This window comes from Diceros bicornis, chromosome 35 (genome assembly GCF_020826845.1).
Source record: "Diceros bicornis minor isolate mBicDic1 chromosome 35, mDicBic1.mat.cur, whole genome shotgun sequence".
In the NCBI taxonomy this organism is placed as follows: Eukaryota; Metazoa; Chordata; class Mammalia; order Perissodactyla; family Rhinocerotidae; genus Diceros; species Diceros bicornis.
In genome coordinates, this window is record NC_080774.1 from 7,981,733 (window position 1) to 7,999,650 (window position 17,918).

At 45.9% G+C, this 17,918-nt stretch overlaps 1 protein-coding gene across 2 annotated transcripts in view; it reads right to left on the reverse strand.

Moving 5' to 3' along the window:
- The window catches only part of MLXIP (MLX interacting protein), a 58,671-nt gene extending 50,470 nt beyond the window's left edge, over nucleotides 1–8,201 (reverse strand). For both annotated transcript variants that reach the window (XM_058531358.1, XM_058531359.1), the window contains exon 1: nucleotides 7,731–8,201. In XM_058531358.1, the coding sequence (XP_058387341.1) occupies nucleotides 7,731–8,143 (413 nt within the window). In that variant the 5' untranslated portion in view covers nucleotides 8,144–8,201. The remainder of the gene's footprint in view (nucleotides 1–7,730) is intronic.
- Nucleotides 8,202–17,918: the final 9,717 nt, after the last annotated feature.

Below are 17,918 nucleotides of genomic sequence, written 5' to 3' on the forward strand. Positions count from 1 at the left end.
AGTATAATGTCCCAACTTCTCACCATGGCCAACAAGGCCCCTACCTCTTCATTCCTGTCTCCTACCACTCACCCTGGCCCTCAACATTCTAGCCACGCTGGCCTTCTTTCTAGTACCGAATGTGCCACATTCATTCTACTTTGGGCCCTCGCCTTGGGCTCTTCCACTGCCTGGAATGACTATCCATGCCTGGTTCCTACTCACCACTCAGGTTTCAGTTCAACCTGAAATGTCACCTCCTCAGAAGACTTCTCTGACCACCCTCCCCCACCCCCTATCACTTTCCACCTTTCATCTGGTTTTAAGTTCTTCACTGCACTCACATCATAAATCTGATTTGCTTACTAATTCTCCTACTAGAATATAAACTCCATGAGGGGAGATGACTAATCTGTCATGCTGACTACTGTATCCCCAAGGCCACAGCAGTGCCTGGCATACAAGAGAGCCCTGATTAATACTTCTGGAAAGAACAGCCAGTCCAAAGATCATGGCCAGACTCATGCTCTGTGGCCCAGGAAGTTCTGCTCAGAGAGTGAGGAGCCAGCTAGTCTCTCTCTCAAACATTTGAAGTGGAGGCTATGGGGCTCATTTAATTAGACAATTGGCAAAGAGCACCGATGATAATAGGAAGCTCTAAACGAGGTCTATATGTGAAACACAGGCCATGGGCAAGCTCCAGTCAGGCAGATGCAGAAGATCCCATAAGCAGAAGCTTTTTTTTTTTTTGAGGAAGATCAGCCCTGAACTAACATCTGTGCCGATCCTCCTCTTTTTTTTTGCTGAGGAAGACTGGCCCTGCACTAACATCTGTGCCCATCTTCCTCCACTTTATGTGGGACGCCGCCATAGCATGGCCTGACAAGCGGTGCATCAGTGCCCGCCCGGGATCCGAACCCGGGCCGCCAGCAATGGAGCACGCACACTTAACCGCTACGCCACGGGCCGGCCCATAAGCAGAAGCTTTGAAGCAGAGAAGAAACAGGGCAGCAGGTGAGAGAGCTAGCCAGCAGTGGAAGAAGTAAGACTGCAAAGAAAAGCAGAGCCTGAGAGAGGAGCCAAGACACTCAACAGGAGTGAACCAGTAAAGAAGAACAAACTCCCCCTGCTGAGGACCCAGAACAGCTTGGAACCCAGCTCCAGTCTCCACTGAAGCCAGACAGTCCTAGGAAGCCTGGAGTTTTGTGAGATTACCAGCACCCTTCCTGATCCTTGCAATAAACGCCCATTACCTAAGCTAGCACAAGAGGGTCCCTGACCCATGCAGCCAAAAGAGTTCTAGCCCAAACCCAAGTTCTGTGGCCTGGAATTCTAACCAGAGACAGAATTCCAACACAGGTTGGAAAGTATCACCTAAGTTATTTGCTGCCTGGACTACATATATTATAGCCAAGAAGTCATTCAATTCTGAGGAACGGGAATTTTTCATCAGCCATTATACGAATCCTTAAAAATAAGTAAAATTAACTTTCTACAATATCCTATTCTAGGAATTGTACTAGGGAACAAGGAAAAGGCCCACTTTACAGACTTTACCTTTTATAACGAGAGCCCTCCTATCACTAGATCCCCTAAACTGGCACCTAATACACTCAGCAAAACTCAATATATCCAGGGTGGGCTGCTGTGCTCTCCCGTGGTGGAAGAAGAGCTAAGAGAGACTTTTACACCTGGCTTATGTGCTTAAAAACATTACCTCAAGACACTATTGAAACCAGTCTGTATTAGTCTCCTATTGCTGCTATAATAAACGACCACAAGTTAGTGGCTCAGAACAACACAAATGTAGTATCTCATAGTTCTGGAGGTCAGAAGTCTGAAACGGGTCTCAATGGGCTAAAATCAGGATGTCAGCAGGACTGGGTTCCTTCTGAAGCTCTAGGGAAGAATCTGTTTCCTTGTCTTTTCCAGTTTCTAGAGGCGGCCCATATTCCTTAGCTCAGGGCCCCTTCCTCCATCTTCAAAGCCAGCAACATCAGGCCAACTCCTTCTCCCACTGCACCCTCTCTGGTTCTCTATGATTTCCTCTTCCACTTTTAAAGACCCTTGTGACTACCTTGGGCTCATTCAGATAATCCAAAATAATCTCCCTATTTAAAGGCAGTTGATTAGCAACCTTACTTTCTCTTTGCCATATACCACAACATATTTACAGGTTCTGGGGATTGGGACGTGGACATCTTGGGGTGGGGTACTAATCTGCCTACCACAGCAGTCCACACAGGCCACAATACAAACACCACCTAGCAAAAGCACTTAGCCTGTTGTCCCACTCCACACCCACATCCCCTAAAGCACCGTTCCACAGAGGTCGTGTTTGTCTTTGCACAGTTGAAGATAAACAAGGTTCGCCAGAGGCAAGTTTATGATGTTGGCTTCCAGGTCCCTGAGCTTCCTTTTTCAACTCCATATATATTTCTTAATCACACAGTATGTGCCAGACATGTTAGGTTCTGTGGGGAAGTCAAAAGTGAAGACAGCAGGAATCCTGATAAAGTCAGGTCTACGTAATGACACAAGGCCGAATCAATAACTGCCGTGGATTTACAGAGGAACGTGGCACTCGCTCCCTTTGGGAAGGCTTACTAGGGCAACTGGCACTTGAGCTGAGTCTTTTCTTTTTTTTTTTTTTTTTAGTGAGGAAGATCAGCCCTGTGCTAACAGCCATGCCAATACTCCTCTTTTTTTTTTTTTTTTTTTGCTGAGGAAGACTGGCCCTGGGCTAACATCCATGCCCATCTTCCTCCAATTTATGCAGGAGGCCGCCACAGCGTGGCCCGACAAGCAGTGCATTGGTGTGCGCCCAGGATCCGAACCAGTGAACCCCGGGCTGCCGTGGTGGAGCGCGCACTTAACCGCTACGCCACGGGACCAGCTCCTTGAGCAGAGTCTTAAAGGAAGAGCAGGATTTCACCAGTGGGAAGGGCGGTACATGCAAGGGCATGGAGCAGCCTAAAGGCATTCGCTCTCCCCATCCTGGTTTCCCCAGGCCTTAGTAGAGGAATTAGCACTTTCACCTCCTCTCTAACAGAACTGTAGGCTTTTGTGAGCAGATAAGGGAGGTAACTTTTCACTGGTACCCCACAGAGACACTGCCTTGGACGAGTTGCCTCACCTCTCAGCGACAGGGCAAACTAATTTCTAAGCTCAGGTTTTCTTCTTCGTTTTAATTTGAAAAATAAGAATTCCACCATCACCTACCTGAGCGGATTATTGTAAGAACTGCTTAAGATGACATAATGAGAATCTAGGACATAGCAGTGAGCAGTTAGTGTGAATCCTCTTGACTTTTCCCACCCTAGTGAATAAACTCCCTCCACCCTCTCCTCTAACCTCTTTTCCCAGGCTCTTCCCAATTTTATCACCCTTCTTCCCCCTTCCATCAGACGGCAATTAGGCAATCAGCCTCTACCTAAAAAGGAAATTTAGTCCTGCACTACAGAAGGAGAGAAGATAGGTTAAAGGAACACTGGGGCTTCGGTTGGGGAATGTGATCCATAATTTCCGACAGTTAACATGAGGAAGAGGAGATAAGGATCAACCCTGATGTCAGGGGAAACTGTCCACACGGATACCCATTACGGAAACAGACACTCAGTCTGGTTACGGCACCCTTCCTCGGTACTGCCATTAGACCTGGTTCACGTGTTTTACCACAGCCCTTGATAACTGTTCTACAGTTGTCTGTTTATCTGTCCCTGACCCCAAGTTTGTAAGCTCCTCGAGGACAGAGACTTTCTCACCTCTGTAGCCCTTGCTCCCATCTCAGTGCATGCCCTTTAATGGCACACTATACAATGATTAAAGAAAGCGCAAGAGAAGAAAAACTGCTTATCTTCGGCATGGTTGCAGAAGAGTAAAATTAATTTAGTCATTTCTGTGAATGGTTCCCATTCACAACTAGTCACCATGCCTACATTAGAAAGTTCCTCTATTGAAAACTAAAAATTTAGAGGCCACAGGGCTCTAAACCTTTAATCTCTCCTATTCCTTAGGTGTGGTAAAAACTCCCACCTTGGGTCAGGAACAGAGGGTCACTATACAGGGCATACATATACAGGGCTACCTGCCAGAAACTTGTATTCCAAGGCTATCTTACAGGTCCGAATGAAAATGTCTCCTCCAATATCCACTTAAGCACAAACCCATTGTCCAAAAAGCTATTGCTTATCTCCAAATACATAAAAAGACCGTCTCTTACCCCCCAAGATATTCACACCAAAACGCCCTAATAAAGAACTACATTAAAAGGTAGAGAAGTGAAACCAAAACCAACCACAAAAAGCTGTCTCTGAGATGTCTTCAGAATCTGTGTGGATTATTTACATGTGTGACATTCCTTAAAATGTTAAGAGGGCAAGAACCATGAACTATGTTCTAGAGTACATAGCTCCATTGTGGAGCCTTAGAAAATACGGGCAAACCAAGGATGCGGTGATTTAGTATTTTTCAAGCAGGCATTTGAAAGCCACACTAAAAGACCCCAGTCAGATACTTTATTTCCTTCGGTTTACAGATGAGAAACTTGGGCTCCTAATAAATGTCAGTTAAATGAGGACAAAGAATTGGATTCAGTCTGTTAAACCCCCTCTTGCATCTTATTTGCCAGGTACTGGACACGTTCAGATATTATCTCAGTTAATCCTCACATCCACCCTGCAGGGAAGTTTTAGCCTCCCCATTTTACAGTGGCAAACAGGAAGGCTTAGAGAAGGTAAGCCGTGGGCTTCTTTCCTGTCATCTGTAAGTGTTGCCTTGGGGAAAGGCAACTTCTTCCCCTCCAAAATGTCTCAATAACTGAGCACATGCTGTGGGACCAAATGGAGATGTTTCACTGTAGGGCTACTTAACACCACAGAGTGGGAAAGACACGGATTTTAAGGCCAGCTGCATGAAGCTGGAATCCCATCCACACTGTTACTCACCCAGGCGGGCCACTCGGCACACTCACACACAGCCGTGATTCCTCAAACACCCTATTCCCCACCCAAAGTCAGTCTTGCCAAAGACCCTTCAGGAATTCAAGACTTTGCATGTTCAGAAACAGATCACCTTCAGAATCCACAGACCACTTCACAGGACTGGGGAAAAAATAACCACAACTTCCCCTGCACTTAGTTCCTCCCCCAAAGAGCTGTTGAACCTCATCTGGAAACAGCTGGGAGGCAGCAGTTAACAGGAAACCAAAGCAAAAGAAAGCACAGAGTGTACCAGGGAGAGTTAGGCAGCTGAACGAAGCAGCCAGGGGACAGACAGGAAGTTGAAGTTAGAAAGAGCCTAGGCCAAAAACAGTCGCACAGAAGAGGAGGCCCAGCTGGCCTCCCTCTCAGCCCAAGGAGAAGGAGAAAACCTGGAAAACCAGTGGTGAAGACTCAAACCCCACTGAAAAGGAAATTACACCACCTTGGAGGTTAAGTCTTCTTTCCTCCCTGCCCCTCATCTCAACCCTACTTCTCAGAAAGCCAGCTAGTGGTCATGATAGGACAGCTGAGGTCAGAAATTCATTTCTGTTCTCGAGCTGCTTTCTGTGCCAGAGGCTACAACACAGACAACTGGTTTTGAGTCATTCCTCTATCAATCTGTACCAAAGTTCCACGCTGCCAACTATACTCGGGGGCCATCCAAATCAGCCTCCCATAGAGAGACAAAGAGCATCTTTATGAGAGGTTACTAGGCAGATATTCACTGGGGACCTGCAGTGGTCTGGGTACAGGGAATAACAGCAAAGCAAGAGAGCCAGCGGGGCTGGAGGTCCTGAAGGGGAAGGTGAGCGTTGAACCAACCTTGCATTTTGCAATCAAGAAAGTTAATTGAGCAATGGCCAGTTGCCAAAATATTTCTGAAAGAAGTGAAAAAAAAAATGGCACTACTAAAATTCTTTGGTGTTATTTAATAATAAGCCTTTAGGTTATCCAAGCTGAGGGCAAAGCAGAGACTAGTTTATTTTCTCTTTAGCAGAGCTTAGGTGAGAACTTTCTAGCCCGTGCCTCCTGCTACACACTCATCCATTCTCTCCCTGTACATGTGGAAGTTTATATTAAAATAAAGATGAGGATTAAGTTCTCTTAATAAAAGACATTCCTGTCTTTCACCTCTAGTTTTGTTTGAAAGGGATCTCTCAAAGTGTAGCATATGCTACAATCTAGTTGGGTTTGAGTTCAATGGAAGTGCTCAAAATTTGAGACTAACTAAGCAAGGCTAAAAGAAGGCACAGGGATGCAATCTCAACACCATTTGCTTTTTTGAAAAACAGAACATCTTCACAGGCTCAGTGCCAGCTGAAGCTGGTAGGACCAGAGAATGAGAGCAGAACCTGACCAATGTGCCACGTAAGGGGGATGAGAGAAGAGCTACGGGTAACGTACAATCATCAGGGAAACCTTCAAGAGACGGAAAGGGGGCTGGGGGTGGGGGTTACTTGAGGAACATAACAAAAGAACTAGTTGACTAATCATTTATTCCAGAGGGGGAAAATGCCACCCAGAGCCATGTATCTAGTGTGTTAACTTCAGGTAAATGTGTAATGTTTTAACTTGGATATATTCGGGGCTCAGGACTCTCCAAAAAGGGGGGATGGGCTGCTCCTACTCTTCTTTACACTGCTTCCGGAGTCTCCTAGGAAACTCTTCTGCCTGCAGAGCAGACCTAAGACAGCCCCAGCCAGTCCAGTTACTAATGCAATAACCCCCACTCAGCAGAGATCCTATCATGAGCTTTGCGCAGGGCTGGGCGGCTCTGCACTGCAGCTAGTCCAAAGAAGTTCTGTTGCTGAGGCAGAAGTGACCTGAAGCAAATACCTGAAGTACACACTGAGGAAGGAAGAGAGAATGAAAAGACATCTTAATCCTTGAGGGCTAGGCATTTCTGTGACTTAGTAAAAAGGGATCTCCTCCTAGAACCGAATCCACGTGTCAGGATGGTGTCTGGGATGCCTGCCCTAAACACTGACATCCCCATATAATGTTTCAGGGCTGGCCAGAGAATCCTCCAATTTGCCAGGAGGACAGACTGCACCTCCAACAGCTGTGGCTCCAAAAGTCTTCCTAGGAGGCATCCAGGGCCCCTCCCAAGTTGGGGGAGGGCTTCTCAATAAAGGGGATGTGAGGGTACCCAGCATCCCTCTGCTGGGACAATAAGAAAAGTAGCTAACATTTATGGAGCATCCAATTATGTGCCAGGCACTGGAATAAGCACTTTACCTGTCTCATTCCATTCCCACAACAGCCAATGGAGGCAGATACTACTGTCATCCCCTCTTTATGAAGGAGGAAACAGGCTCCGAGATTTGACACAACCATTAAACAGTGGAGCCAGTGCTGAAGCCACCCCTGGACAGGTGGTCTTAACCATTAACTGATATTGCTGGAAACAAAGCATTTGGGGTAAAGGGTGGAGAGAGTAGAGTAACATAATGTGCAACCTGTATTTACATCTCTCTCTAGTCCAAAATCGGTGGCCTGGGGACACTGGAGGGGAGGGCCTGGATGGGGAACGTGAAGCCGGAAGAACCCAAACACTGCTGACAGGGGAAGAGGCCAGGACCCCGGCCGCTCTCGCTTCCTCTGGGGACCCCAGACGCATAAATCCTCCCGAAAGGGGAAGACCCAAAGGGAAGGCGTGAAGCCAAGGAGCCCCCAGGCGGCTCAGCCCTCCACGCCTGTTTTGTCAAAGAAGGAAGCCCCGCTGGAGGTGGGGCGGGCCGGGCCCGCCGGGGGTCGCCGAGTCCCTACCTGTAGGCCAGGGTCATGCACTCGAAGAGCTTCGTGAGCGAGGCGTCGATGGACAGGTGGCAGGAGCTGGTCTTGCCGAAGCTGTAGGTCTGGCACGTCTGCTTGTTGACCGTGTCGAAATCGTAGCCCTTCTTGGGCGGGTGCTCGCGGTGCGGCGACGACACCATGAAGTGGCCGCTGTGGATGATCTGCTGGCGGCGCGGAGGCTCCTCGCGGCCCGGCCCGGCCCGGGACGGCTGCGGCGCGGCGCTCGCGTGGGCCCGGGCCGGGGTGGCCGCGCCGGAGGCGGGCGGCGGGGACGGCTCATCCGTGTCCGAGTCGTCGTCGTCCTCGGGCACCTGGTGCTTGAGCAGCACCGGGCGGCCCCGGCTGCGGGGCCGGCGCGGGGAGCACATGAAGACGTCGGCGGCCATGGGGGAGCCCGGCCGGGGGCATCCCCCGGGGCACCGGGCGACGCGGAGAGCGAGGCTGAGGGGCGCCGGACCGGCCCGCGCGCCGACTGTCCGCGAGCGCGCGGCGGGGCGGGAGGGGGAGGGCGCGGGCCGACGGGCCGCCTCGGCGCCGGCCCCGGCGTGACGTCACCGGCGCGTCTCGGCCAATCGGCTGCCCGCGTCGGCCCCTTAAAGGCGCAGGGAAGCCTTTCCGTAACTAGGCGGACAAAAAAAAGAGACGGGGACAGCCAGAGGCCACGCCTCCCGGACCCGCCCCTCGCCACCCCTCCCTCCGGGCTGCCCCCGGGTGCTGCGGGACGTGGTGGCCGGGTGGTGTCACTCGCCGGGGCCGTGGCCTAGGAAAGGCGTCGGCCGAGCAGGCCGCGCCGACCCCGCCCCGCGTTCCGGGGAATCGCCCTGCGGCCTCGCTGAGGTCGGGGCGGGCGCTCCACGTGGTGGTTGGGGGTGGGGCTCTTTCCCCCTCCCCGGCCTCGCTTTCTCCTGCAGGGCGGAAACTGTGTCCTAGCAGCTCATCTCTGATGTTGCTGGGGTCTGTGGTTGTTGTCCCCATTTTATTGGTGAGAAGACTGAGTCGCTGAATACCAAAAGGATTTTTCTAACGCGAAAACAAGAGCAAGAACCCTTCTCACTGTGACCTCACATCCACAGAGGTGGAAACTGGCTCTGCCAAGATAATTCCGTTAACTAGGGCATCACAGCTAGTAAGTGGCAGAGCCACCAGCTCCTTTAACTACAACTCAGAAGACTGTCGATATTGTTAAGATTTTAAGTTTGGAAAGAGAACCAGCCCCCAAAGAATTCTAAATTCTGAGCCATAGTTTTCTCCTCTTTCTAATACGGAACAATTCCTATGCCTCAGAAAGTTGTGACGATTCAAGAAATGACTATAAATTGCTTAGTACGGTACCTAGCACAGAATGAGTGTTAAATAAATGTAGGACCTACAGACAGAAGGAATCGAACCAACCAAACCATAGGTACCTAGAAATTGCCAATACTCAACCACTTTTTGACCTAGAGAAACAGCAATTTCATATGGTTCAACCTAATAGTTGACACTTCTAGAAAAGCTGACAAGGTTTCAGGGGCTCAAAGCCAGTCAGGGGTGAGGGCCATGTGGGGAGGGTGGAGAGTGGCAAGGCTTCAGGAGGGCAGTGAGGCCCCAGGGCGAGGAGCACCCACCCAGCAGGGCCTCATGAGTCCTCCATGCAGCGCCTGTGCTCTGTTTGGAAGCCATCTTCACTTCCAGATTTGGATAGAGGTTGAGCCCCCTGCTCCATCCTCCTTCTGAAAGGGAAGGTGTTGGGAGTGAAAGAAACAAAGGGCTCTTACCAAAGTGGCTGCACTAACTTTTTCCCTAGATGTCTCCATGAGGGATAGGCCATACCGACTGGCAGCCTCCATGTGAGTTGGAGATCTCCCCTTTGCCCAAACCACTTCTCTCAACTCTGGTTGCAAATGTCTGGAAGTCCACACTTCGAGGTGGTTTCCTTTATCTGAAGACTTTTCTCCTTGGTAAACTCTTAAATGCCCAGCCACATTTGACACAGCAATTCCACTGCTGGAATTGTATCTTAAAGATATGTGTACAAGGATGATGACTGTAGCATCATTTATAAAGAGTGAACATTAGAAACAACATCATGCCTAACCAAAGGGAATTCATTGACAATATTATAGCCCCCAATATAATGGAACACTACATATTAAATGATGTAAATATATATTTATTGACATGGAAAGATGTCCATGATATGTGGTTGGGTGAAAAAACAACTTTTAAACAATTATCAGTGGTTTGATATCAATTTCAAAAAAAAATGCATATATTTATAAGTATTTGTCAGAAAGTACCATCACTATAATGTTAACCCCAGTTATCTCTGGACAGAGTGATTTTTATTTTCTTTTTTATGCTCATTTATATTTTCTAATTTTCCACAGGAAACAATTATTACTTGTATCTTTTTTTTTTTAGGAGTATACTCTTTATTTCTCTTTGGTTTCTTAAAACAAAAGACATCCATGTGGGAGGATGTATACTTTTTTTTTTAATTAAAAAAAATTAACGTCGGGGCTGGCCCCATGGTGTAGTGGTTGGGTTCGCACACTCCGCTTCGGTGGCCCAGGTTCACGGGTTCAGATGCCAGGTGCAGACCTACACCACTCATCAGCCATGCTTGTAGCGGCAACCCACATACAAAATAGAGGAGGATTGGCACATATGTTAGCTCAGGGTGAGTCTTCCTCAGCAAAATAAATAAATAAACAAACATCAATTCCCTGGGAGGAGATAACCTCTTAAAGCTGATGTTGCAAACAGGCAACCCATGGGCCATAATCAGTGCACAAACATGCTTTGTTAATCATCACCATATGTGCCTAAAAAATTGTATTAGAGAAGAAACAAGACTTGAGGAAAATCATAGTTAAAAATGGCCCCATGGCCTAGTGGTTAAGTTTGGCATGCTCCGCTTCTGCGGCCCAGGTTCAGTTCCTGGGCTTGGACCTACACCACTCGTGGGTGGCCATGCTGTGGCAGCAACCCACATACAAAATAGAGGAAGATTGGCAACAGATGTTAGCTCAGGGCGAATCTTCCTCAGCAAAAAAAAAAAAAAATTGCAGGAAGCAGAGGACCGCCAGGAGAGATCCGGAGAAGGGGGTTCCAAGTTCAAGATCAATGGCTGGAAGGAGGTCTCAGGGGCAGTTTTCCAGGAAATGTGGAAATGCTTGCAGAGGATCTAGGCTGATGGCACCCACCTCCCTTCCTCCTGAATAGTGGGCAGTGACAGCAAGCACACAGAGGGACCTGCAGGGCAGTGCCTCAGGGCAGTTAACTCCCATGGAGGACAAAGAGCTCCCACACGCAACAAATCTCAAAAACACAGAACCTCACAGAACAGTCATCTCCTGTCCAAAAGTCAGAAGCAGCATTCCGTTGTCATCAAATCAGCAATCAGGCAAATAGGAATTCCCAAACACACATATTACAGACCAGCAAAAGCGAGCAAACAATTAAGGAAAGCCAGCACTATGGAAGAAAGCTCCCTGCGAACTAACAAGTGAGGGAGAAAAGTTAACAAACAGAAGACTTTAAAAATAATTAATAGCCCTAGAAAGAATATGGAAGATTCTGCACACATTAAGCAATAACCCATTATGGAAAAGAAGCAAATAGAGGTCTTGGAAAATACATATAAGTATAAAATAATTTTTTAAAAAGCTGAGTTGAACAGCAAAATGAATATGGTTGGAAAACATATTAGTCAGCTAAGAGATTAATTTGAGAATTTCTCCCAGAAAACTGCCAAAAGGACAAAGGGAGGTTAAGTGCCATGGAGGATAATCCAAAAGTTCCAGCATCTGCCTGATAATTCCAGAAAGAAAGAAGAAAGTGAGAGAGAGAGGAAATAATCAAAGCAGCAATAAAAGAAAATTTCCCAGTGCTAAAAACACAAGCCTTCTGGGGCCAGCCCCGTGGCCTAGTGGTTAAGTTCAGCACGCTCTGCTTCAGCAGCCAGCGTTCAGTTCCCCGGGCACGGACCTATACCACTTGTTAGCAGTCATGTTGTGGTGGCAGCCCACATCCAAAATAGAGGAAAATTGGCACAGATGTTAGCTCAGAGTGAATCTTCCTCAGCAAAAAAAAAAAACAAAAGCACAATCCTTTTATATGCGTCAAAATAGGCTGACTGTGCTATGAAAACAAACCATGCCCAAATCTCAATGGGTTAAAACCACAAAAGTGTGCTTCTGGTTCAAGCTATGTATCTATTGACTATGTGTCCAATACAGGTCGGCAGTGGGCTCTGCTGGTCGTAGTCACTCTGAGACTCAGGCTGACAGAGCAGCCACCACTGCAAATGTTGCCCATCACTGTGGCAGAGGGGAAGAGAGCCTGAACAGGGTCTCACCTTGTCAATTAAATGGTCTGGCCCAAAGGTGACATGTACTCACAACTCATTGGCCAGAACTAATCACGTGGCCCCACCCAACCACGTGGGAGCCAGGAAGTAAAATCTGATCTATGGCTGGAAAACAGCCAGCCAGAAATATTTGGTGAACAGCACTGATGAGGAGTATACCTTTGGATTTCAAAGGTCTCCATAAATGCAATACCATAGATGACTCTCAAAAGCATTATGCTAAGTAAAAGAAGTCAGATTTAAAAGGCTATGTATTGGGCCGGCCCCATGGCTTAGCGGTTAAGTGTGTGCACTCCGCTGCTGGCGGCCCGGGCCCGGATCCTGGGCGCGCACCAACGCACCGCTTCTCCGGCCATGCTGAGGCCGCGTCCCACATACAGCAACTAGAAGGATGTGCAGCTATGACATACAACTATCTACTGGGGCTTTGGGGGAAAAAAATAAATAAATAAAAATTAAAAAATAAAAGGCTGTGTATTATTTGATTCCATTTATATGACATTTGGAAAAGGCAAAATCATGGGGATGGAAACCAGATCAGTGTTTGGCAAGAACTGGGGGATAGTGGTCTAACTACAAAGAGAAACAAGGGAACTATTTGGAGGGATTAAAATATTCTCTCTTGATTGTGTTGGTGGTCACATGACTGTGTTTCTCAAAATTCATAGACATGTACACATAAAAAGGGTGAATTTTACTAAATGTAAATTACACCTCAAAAAATTTTGGAGGATAAAAGGTTGAATGGCTTTTTCATCCATAGGCCACATTTGAAAGAATTACTAGAGGTTGTTCTCCAGCAAAATAAAAGTTAAATTCAAGTAAGAGAAAGATGTGGGACACAAGAAACAGTGTAGAGCAAAAAAATAAAAGAAAGTTGAATTTTTAAAATTATAATTTTTAAAGATTTTTATAAAAATAAAATTTAGAGAGGTCGGCCCGGTGGCATAGTGGTTGGGTTCACATGCTCCGCTTCGACTGCCTCGGGTTTGCGGGTTCGGATCCCAGGCACGGACCTGTGCACCACGTACCAAGCCATGCTGTGACAGGCGTCCCATATATAGAGGAAGATGAGCACAGATGTTAGCCCAGGGCCACTCTTCCTCAGCAAAAAAAGAGGAGGATTGGCAACGGATGTTAGCTCAGGCCTGATTTTCCTCACAAAAAAAATAAATAAATAAAATATAGAGTTTTTAAAAGTCAAATCATGTTAGAAGGCTTATAATTAAAAATAGCAGTCTCCTATCTGGCCCACACACACCCATACCCCTTACTACCTGACCAGAACTGGTCATACAGCCTTACCTACCTCCTCCCTAGAGGGAACTACTTTCAAATTTTTTAGTTATTGCTTCTAGCATTTATCTCCAAATTAAAAAATATATATATTTTTTCTAGAATCATCAATTTCAGACATCATCTACTGACTTATGTTAGAATGATTTTACTTTGCTTTTTTATTTATACACTTCTTTCCTCCCTCACTCTACCAATATAGTTAAATCATATCTTGTTAAATTCATATCAATGTTTTTACTATTTTGACCACAAAAATATTGTGTGCTCTTGAGCCAAGTTGTGCATTATGATTTCTTTTCCCTTATTGTTCAAATTTTTGTTTTTCCTGGAGTTAACAGTTGCCTTACTTTTTTCCCATTTGCTTAAGCTTTCTTTAAACCTACAGTTTAAGTGTGTCCACATCATCCAATGGCTTTGTTAAATATCTCTCAATATAATTGTCACAGAGTCAACCCTGTCAGATTCTATCTGCCTCAATTTTCCCCTCTGATGCCCTTTGTCCTAACAACCTGGACTGGTTGTTCTCTAGGCTTAATGCACAGCCATTGTCCTGGGACCTCCCTTTATCATCCAGGAAATTTACATCATTTCTCTTGTGTCAAATCTACTCTTTCCTGGATCTCTTGTCTTTGTCTTTCTTGATGTACTTCTTTGCTTTACAGGAGCACATCATCCAGTAGCCTCTTTGGAAAGGTCATGGGAAGCAGAATTTTTGAAACTTTGCACAACTAAAAGTTATTTTCTTTTACCTGCACACATGTTGGATAGTTTGGCCGGGTAGAGAAATACAGGTTGAAAATCATTTGCCCTATCATTTCCCTACTATCTTGTAGCTTCTGACATTGCTTTTGAGACATCCAATGTCATTCTGATATTGGCTCCTTTCTCTGTGACCTGCTGTTCTCTCTGGGAACCTTAGAATCTCGTCTCTGTCATTGGTATTCTGAATTTCATGATTATGTGCCTTGGTGGAGTCCCCTTAAAATTAAGGAGCTTGGGTACTCTAGGGGATCTTTTAAGATGGAGGTTCATGTTGTCATGCTAGGGATATTTTGTTATATTATCTAATTATTTTCTCCCCTTAATGTTTTCTGTTGTCTCTTTCTGGCACTTCCATTAGATGTTGTACTTGCTGAATCAACTCTCTAATTTTATTATATTTTCTGATTTTTCTCCCTTTGACCTACTTTTAGGGAAATTTTACCAAAATTTTAACTCATGCCACATTTAAATGTTTTTCTTAGCAATATTTCTTATCTTCTGAGTGTTACTTCTTCATATAGAGAGCATCCTGTTCTTGTTTCATGCATGCAATATTGTCTATCTCCCCAAGAATATTTTGAGTTTATTTGGAGTTATCTTTTGCTCCCTGCATTGTGTTTATTTTTCTTCTTCTTTCTTTCTTTCTCTCTCTCACTCTTTTTTTTTCCCCCATTAGTTTGTTTTGAACTCTCTCTTCATGTGGAAAGCTTTCTCAAGAGTCTGGATGCCCATTAGGATGACTGCTTGGACCAGTGTGCATGACAGAAGTGTGGTTCGTCAACTGGTGCGTCAGTAGGTGGCCAGGCCGTTCTTAGGTTGGAGACTCCTAAATGTCAGAATCTGAAGGATTTCTCTCTGGATGGTTCAGATTGCACAGACGGCCTTCAGATGCCTTCTAGGAGGGTATAAGCCTGGCAGCTGAATCTCTGGAGCAAGGCCAGGGAAGGGAGCAGTAGTCTTGCTGTGTGCTCTACCCACTGCCACTAAACTCCCTGCTTGCAGCCTCTGGCAACTCACTCCCTGTACTCCCCCATGCGTGCTGTTCCTGAGTCTGGAGCCTCTCTGATTTAATTTCTCCAGATGCTACACCTCCTGTCTCCTGTGGGAGGGAGAGAGGGGCAGTCAGCTGAGACTGTGCAGGATGGGTAGCGGCAACCCAGAGGTCTGACTGTTTCATATACAGACTTTCAATGAAAGTCCCCTTTTAGTCCTCTGCTTTCTGCTGTGCCTGCTGCCTTCAATTCCTGACACTTTCTGGGATTCCAGGAGAGGAATGACCTGCTTCTCATTGGGATCGGCTTCTGCAGCACTTGGGTCTGATCTTCCTCCACCTTGCAAAGTTCACTGCCATTCCTCCATTCTCCTTTCGCTTTCATATATTGTGGTTTAGGGCTTGAGACATTGCCTTATTTCACTAAACATGGATTTTCTCCTTTTACTTCTTGTTTTCTTGTACTTTGGAGTGATTTTAGAGGAAAAGAAAGGGGTGAATATGTCTTTACTTTACAATAGTAAAAACTGACACCTAAACAGTTTTTTAGAATTTTGACTTACTTGCTAACATTTTAAAAATCACAACATTTCATATAAACATGAGAGTGTTAGGATTTTCTTGAACTGTCAGAAGATCTGAAAACACTGGGCTCTTCCTATTTCCACATGGTAGCAGCTGGAGCTAAGAAGTGATTATCCCCTTTAGACACATCCTGTGCTCTGCAGCTTTCCACAGTCCCCACCACTCCCTATCGTCCCAGTGTGTTTTGCTTATTTATATTCCCTGCCGGGTTCCTGTAGGCATTTGAGTTTGAAATCCCTGCTAAGCCTCATTATTAGTTGTGTGCCCCTCAGTGGAACAAGTTAGTGGAAACTTTTTCTACCGTGGCCGTGGGAGAGAGAAGACAGGCACAGGAGAGGTGAGGGTTACAGAAGGAAGAGGGCACTGAGGATCAGACTAATGGGGGAGGAAACTGAAGAAGGTGAGAGGGCGCAAAACTTTCACAATTTGGGGATAATTAATACCTTCTTCATAGGGTTGTTGTGAGGATTGAGCGAGTTAATATATGTAAAGTACTTCAAACAGTGCCTGGCACATAGTATGTGGTACTATATTGGCTATTATTATTCTTGTTTTGTTGGGGTATAATTTACATACAGTAAAGTTCTCTCTTTTTAGTGTACAATTTCACAAATTTTGACAAACATATACAGTCCTGTAATCACCACCACGATCAAGATATGGACTATTTCCAACACTTCCTCACACACACAGGATTCCCTCTCTCCCCTTTGCCATCACCCTCTCTCCATCCCAGCTCCTGGCAACCGCTGATCTGCTTCTTGTCTCTATTGTTTTGCCATTTCCAAAATGTCATATAAATGGAATCGTTCAGTAAGCAGGCTTGAATCTGGCTTCTTTCACTCAGCATAACGCATCTGAGATTCCTCCCTATTGTCGCGTGTGTCTGTAGTTCATTCCTTTTTATTGCTGAGTAGGAATTCATTTTAGGATGTACCACAGTTTATCCACTCACCAGTTGAAGGTCATCTTAGCTGTTTCCCGTTTGGGATGGTTACGAATGAGGCCACTCTAAGCATTCACATACAGGCTTTTGTACATTTTAATTTCTCTTAGGTAAATATCTAGGAGTGGGATTGCCGGGTTGTATGGTAAATTTATGTTTAACTTTATAAGGACCTGCCAAACTATTTTCCAAATGGCTATACCATTTTACCTTCCCTCCAGCAGTGGAGGAGTGTTCTAATTACTCTGCATCCTCACCAGCACTTGATATGGTCTATCTTTTTAGCTATTCTGGTGGGAGTGTAGTGGTATCTCACTGTGGTTTTAATTTGCACTTCCCTAATAACTAATGATGTTCAGCATCTTTCATGTACTTATTTGCCTTCCGTATATTTTCTTTGATGAAGTGTCTCTGCAAATATTTTGCTAGTTTTTTTGTGTAGTGGTGGTGGGGGGGGTGGTTTGCTTTCTTAGTATTGAATTTTGAGAGTTGTTTATATATTGTAGATCCAAGTCCTTTACCAGATATATGTTTTGCAAAGATTGTCTGCCAGTCCGTGGTTTGTCTTTTCATTCCCTTAACAGTGACTTTAGCAGAGCAGAAGTTTTTAATTTTGATAAAGTCTAATTTATCCGTTTTTTCTTTTATAGTTAGCGTTTTTTTTTAAAGATTTTATTTATTTATTTATTTCCCCCCCAAAGCCCCAGTAGATAGTTGTATGTCATAGCTGCACATTCTTCTAGTTGCTGTATGTGGTACGCAGCCTCAGCGTGGCCAGAGAAGCGGTGCGTTTGTGCGGGCCCGGGATCCGAACCCGGGCTGCCAGCAGCAGAGCGCGCGCACCCAACCCCTAAGCTAAGGGGCCGGCCCTATAGTTAGCGTTTTGATATCATGTCTAAAAACGTCTTGCCTAACCCAAGGTTACGAAGATTTTCTCCTTTGTTTTCTTCTAGAAATTTTAGAGTTACACTTTGGTCTACAATCCATTTTGAGTGAATTGTGCAATAAGGCGCAAGGTATGGGCTGAGGTTCCTTCATTTTGCATCTGGATGTCCAATCGTTCCAACGCCAATTGTTGAATATTGGCAATGATTATTCACACTCTCAGGATTCCCAGAGTTCTGGGAACTGGGGGTCAGCAAGGGGACATTCTGGCCCCACACATCCCTCAAACCTAACAGCTGGGGGCTGTCGCAGTTCTTTGCTGGCAGAAGATTGGTTTCA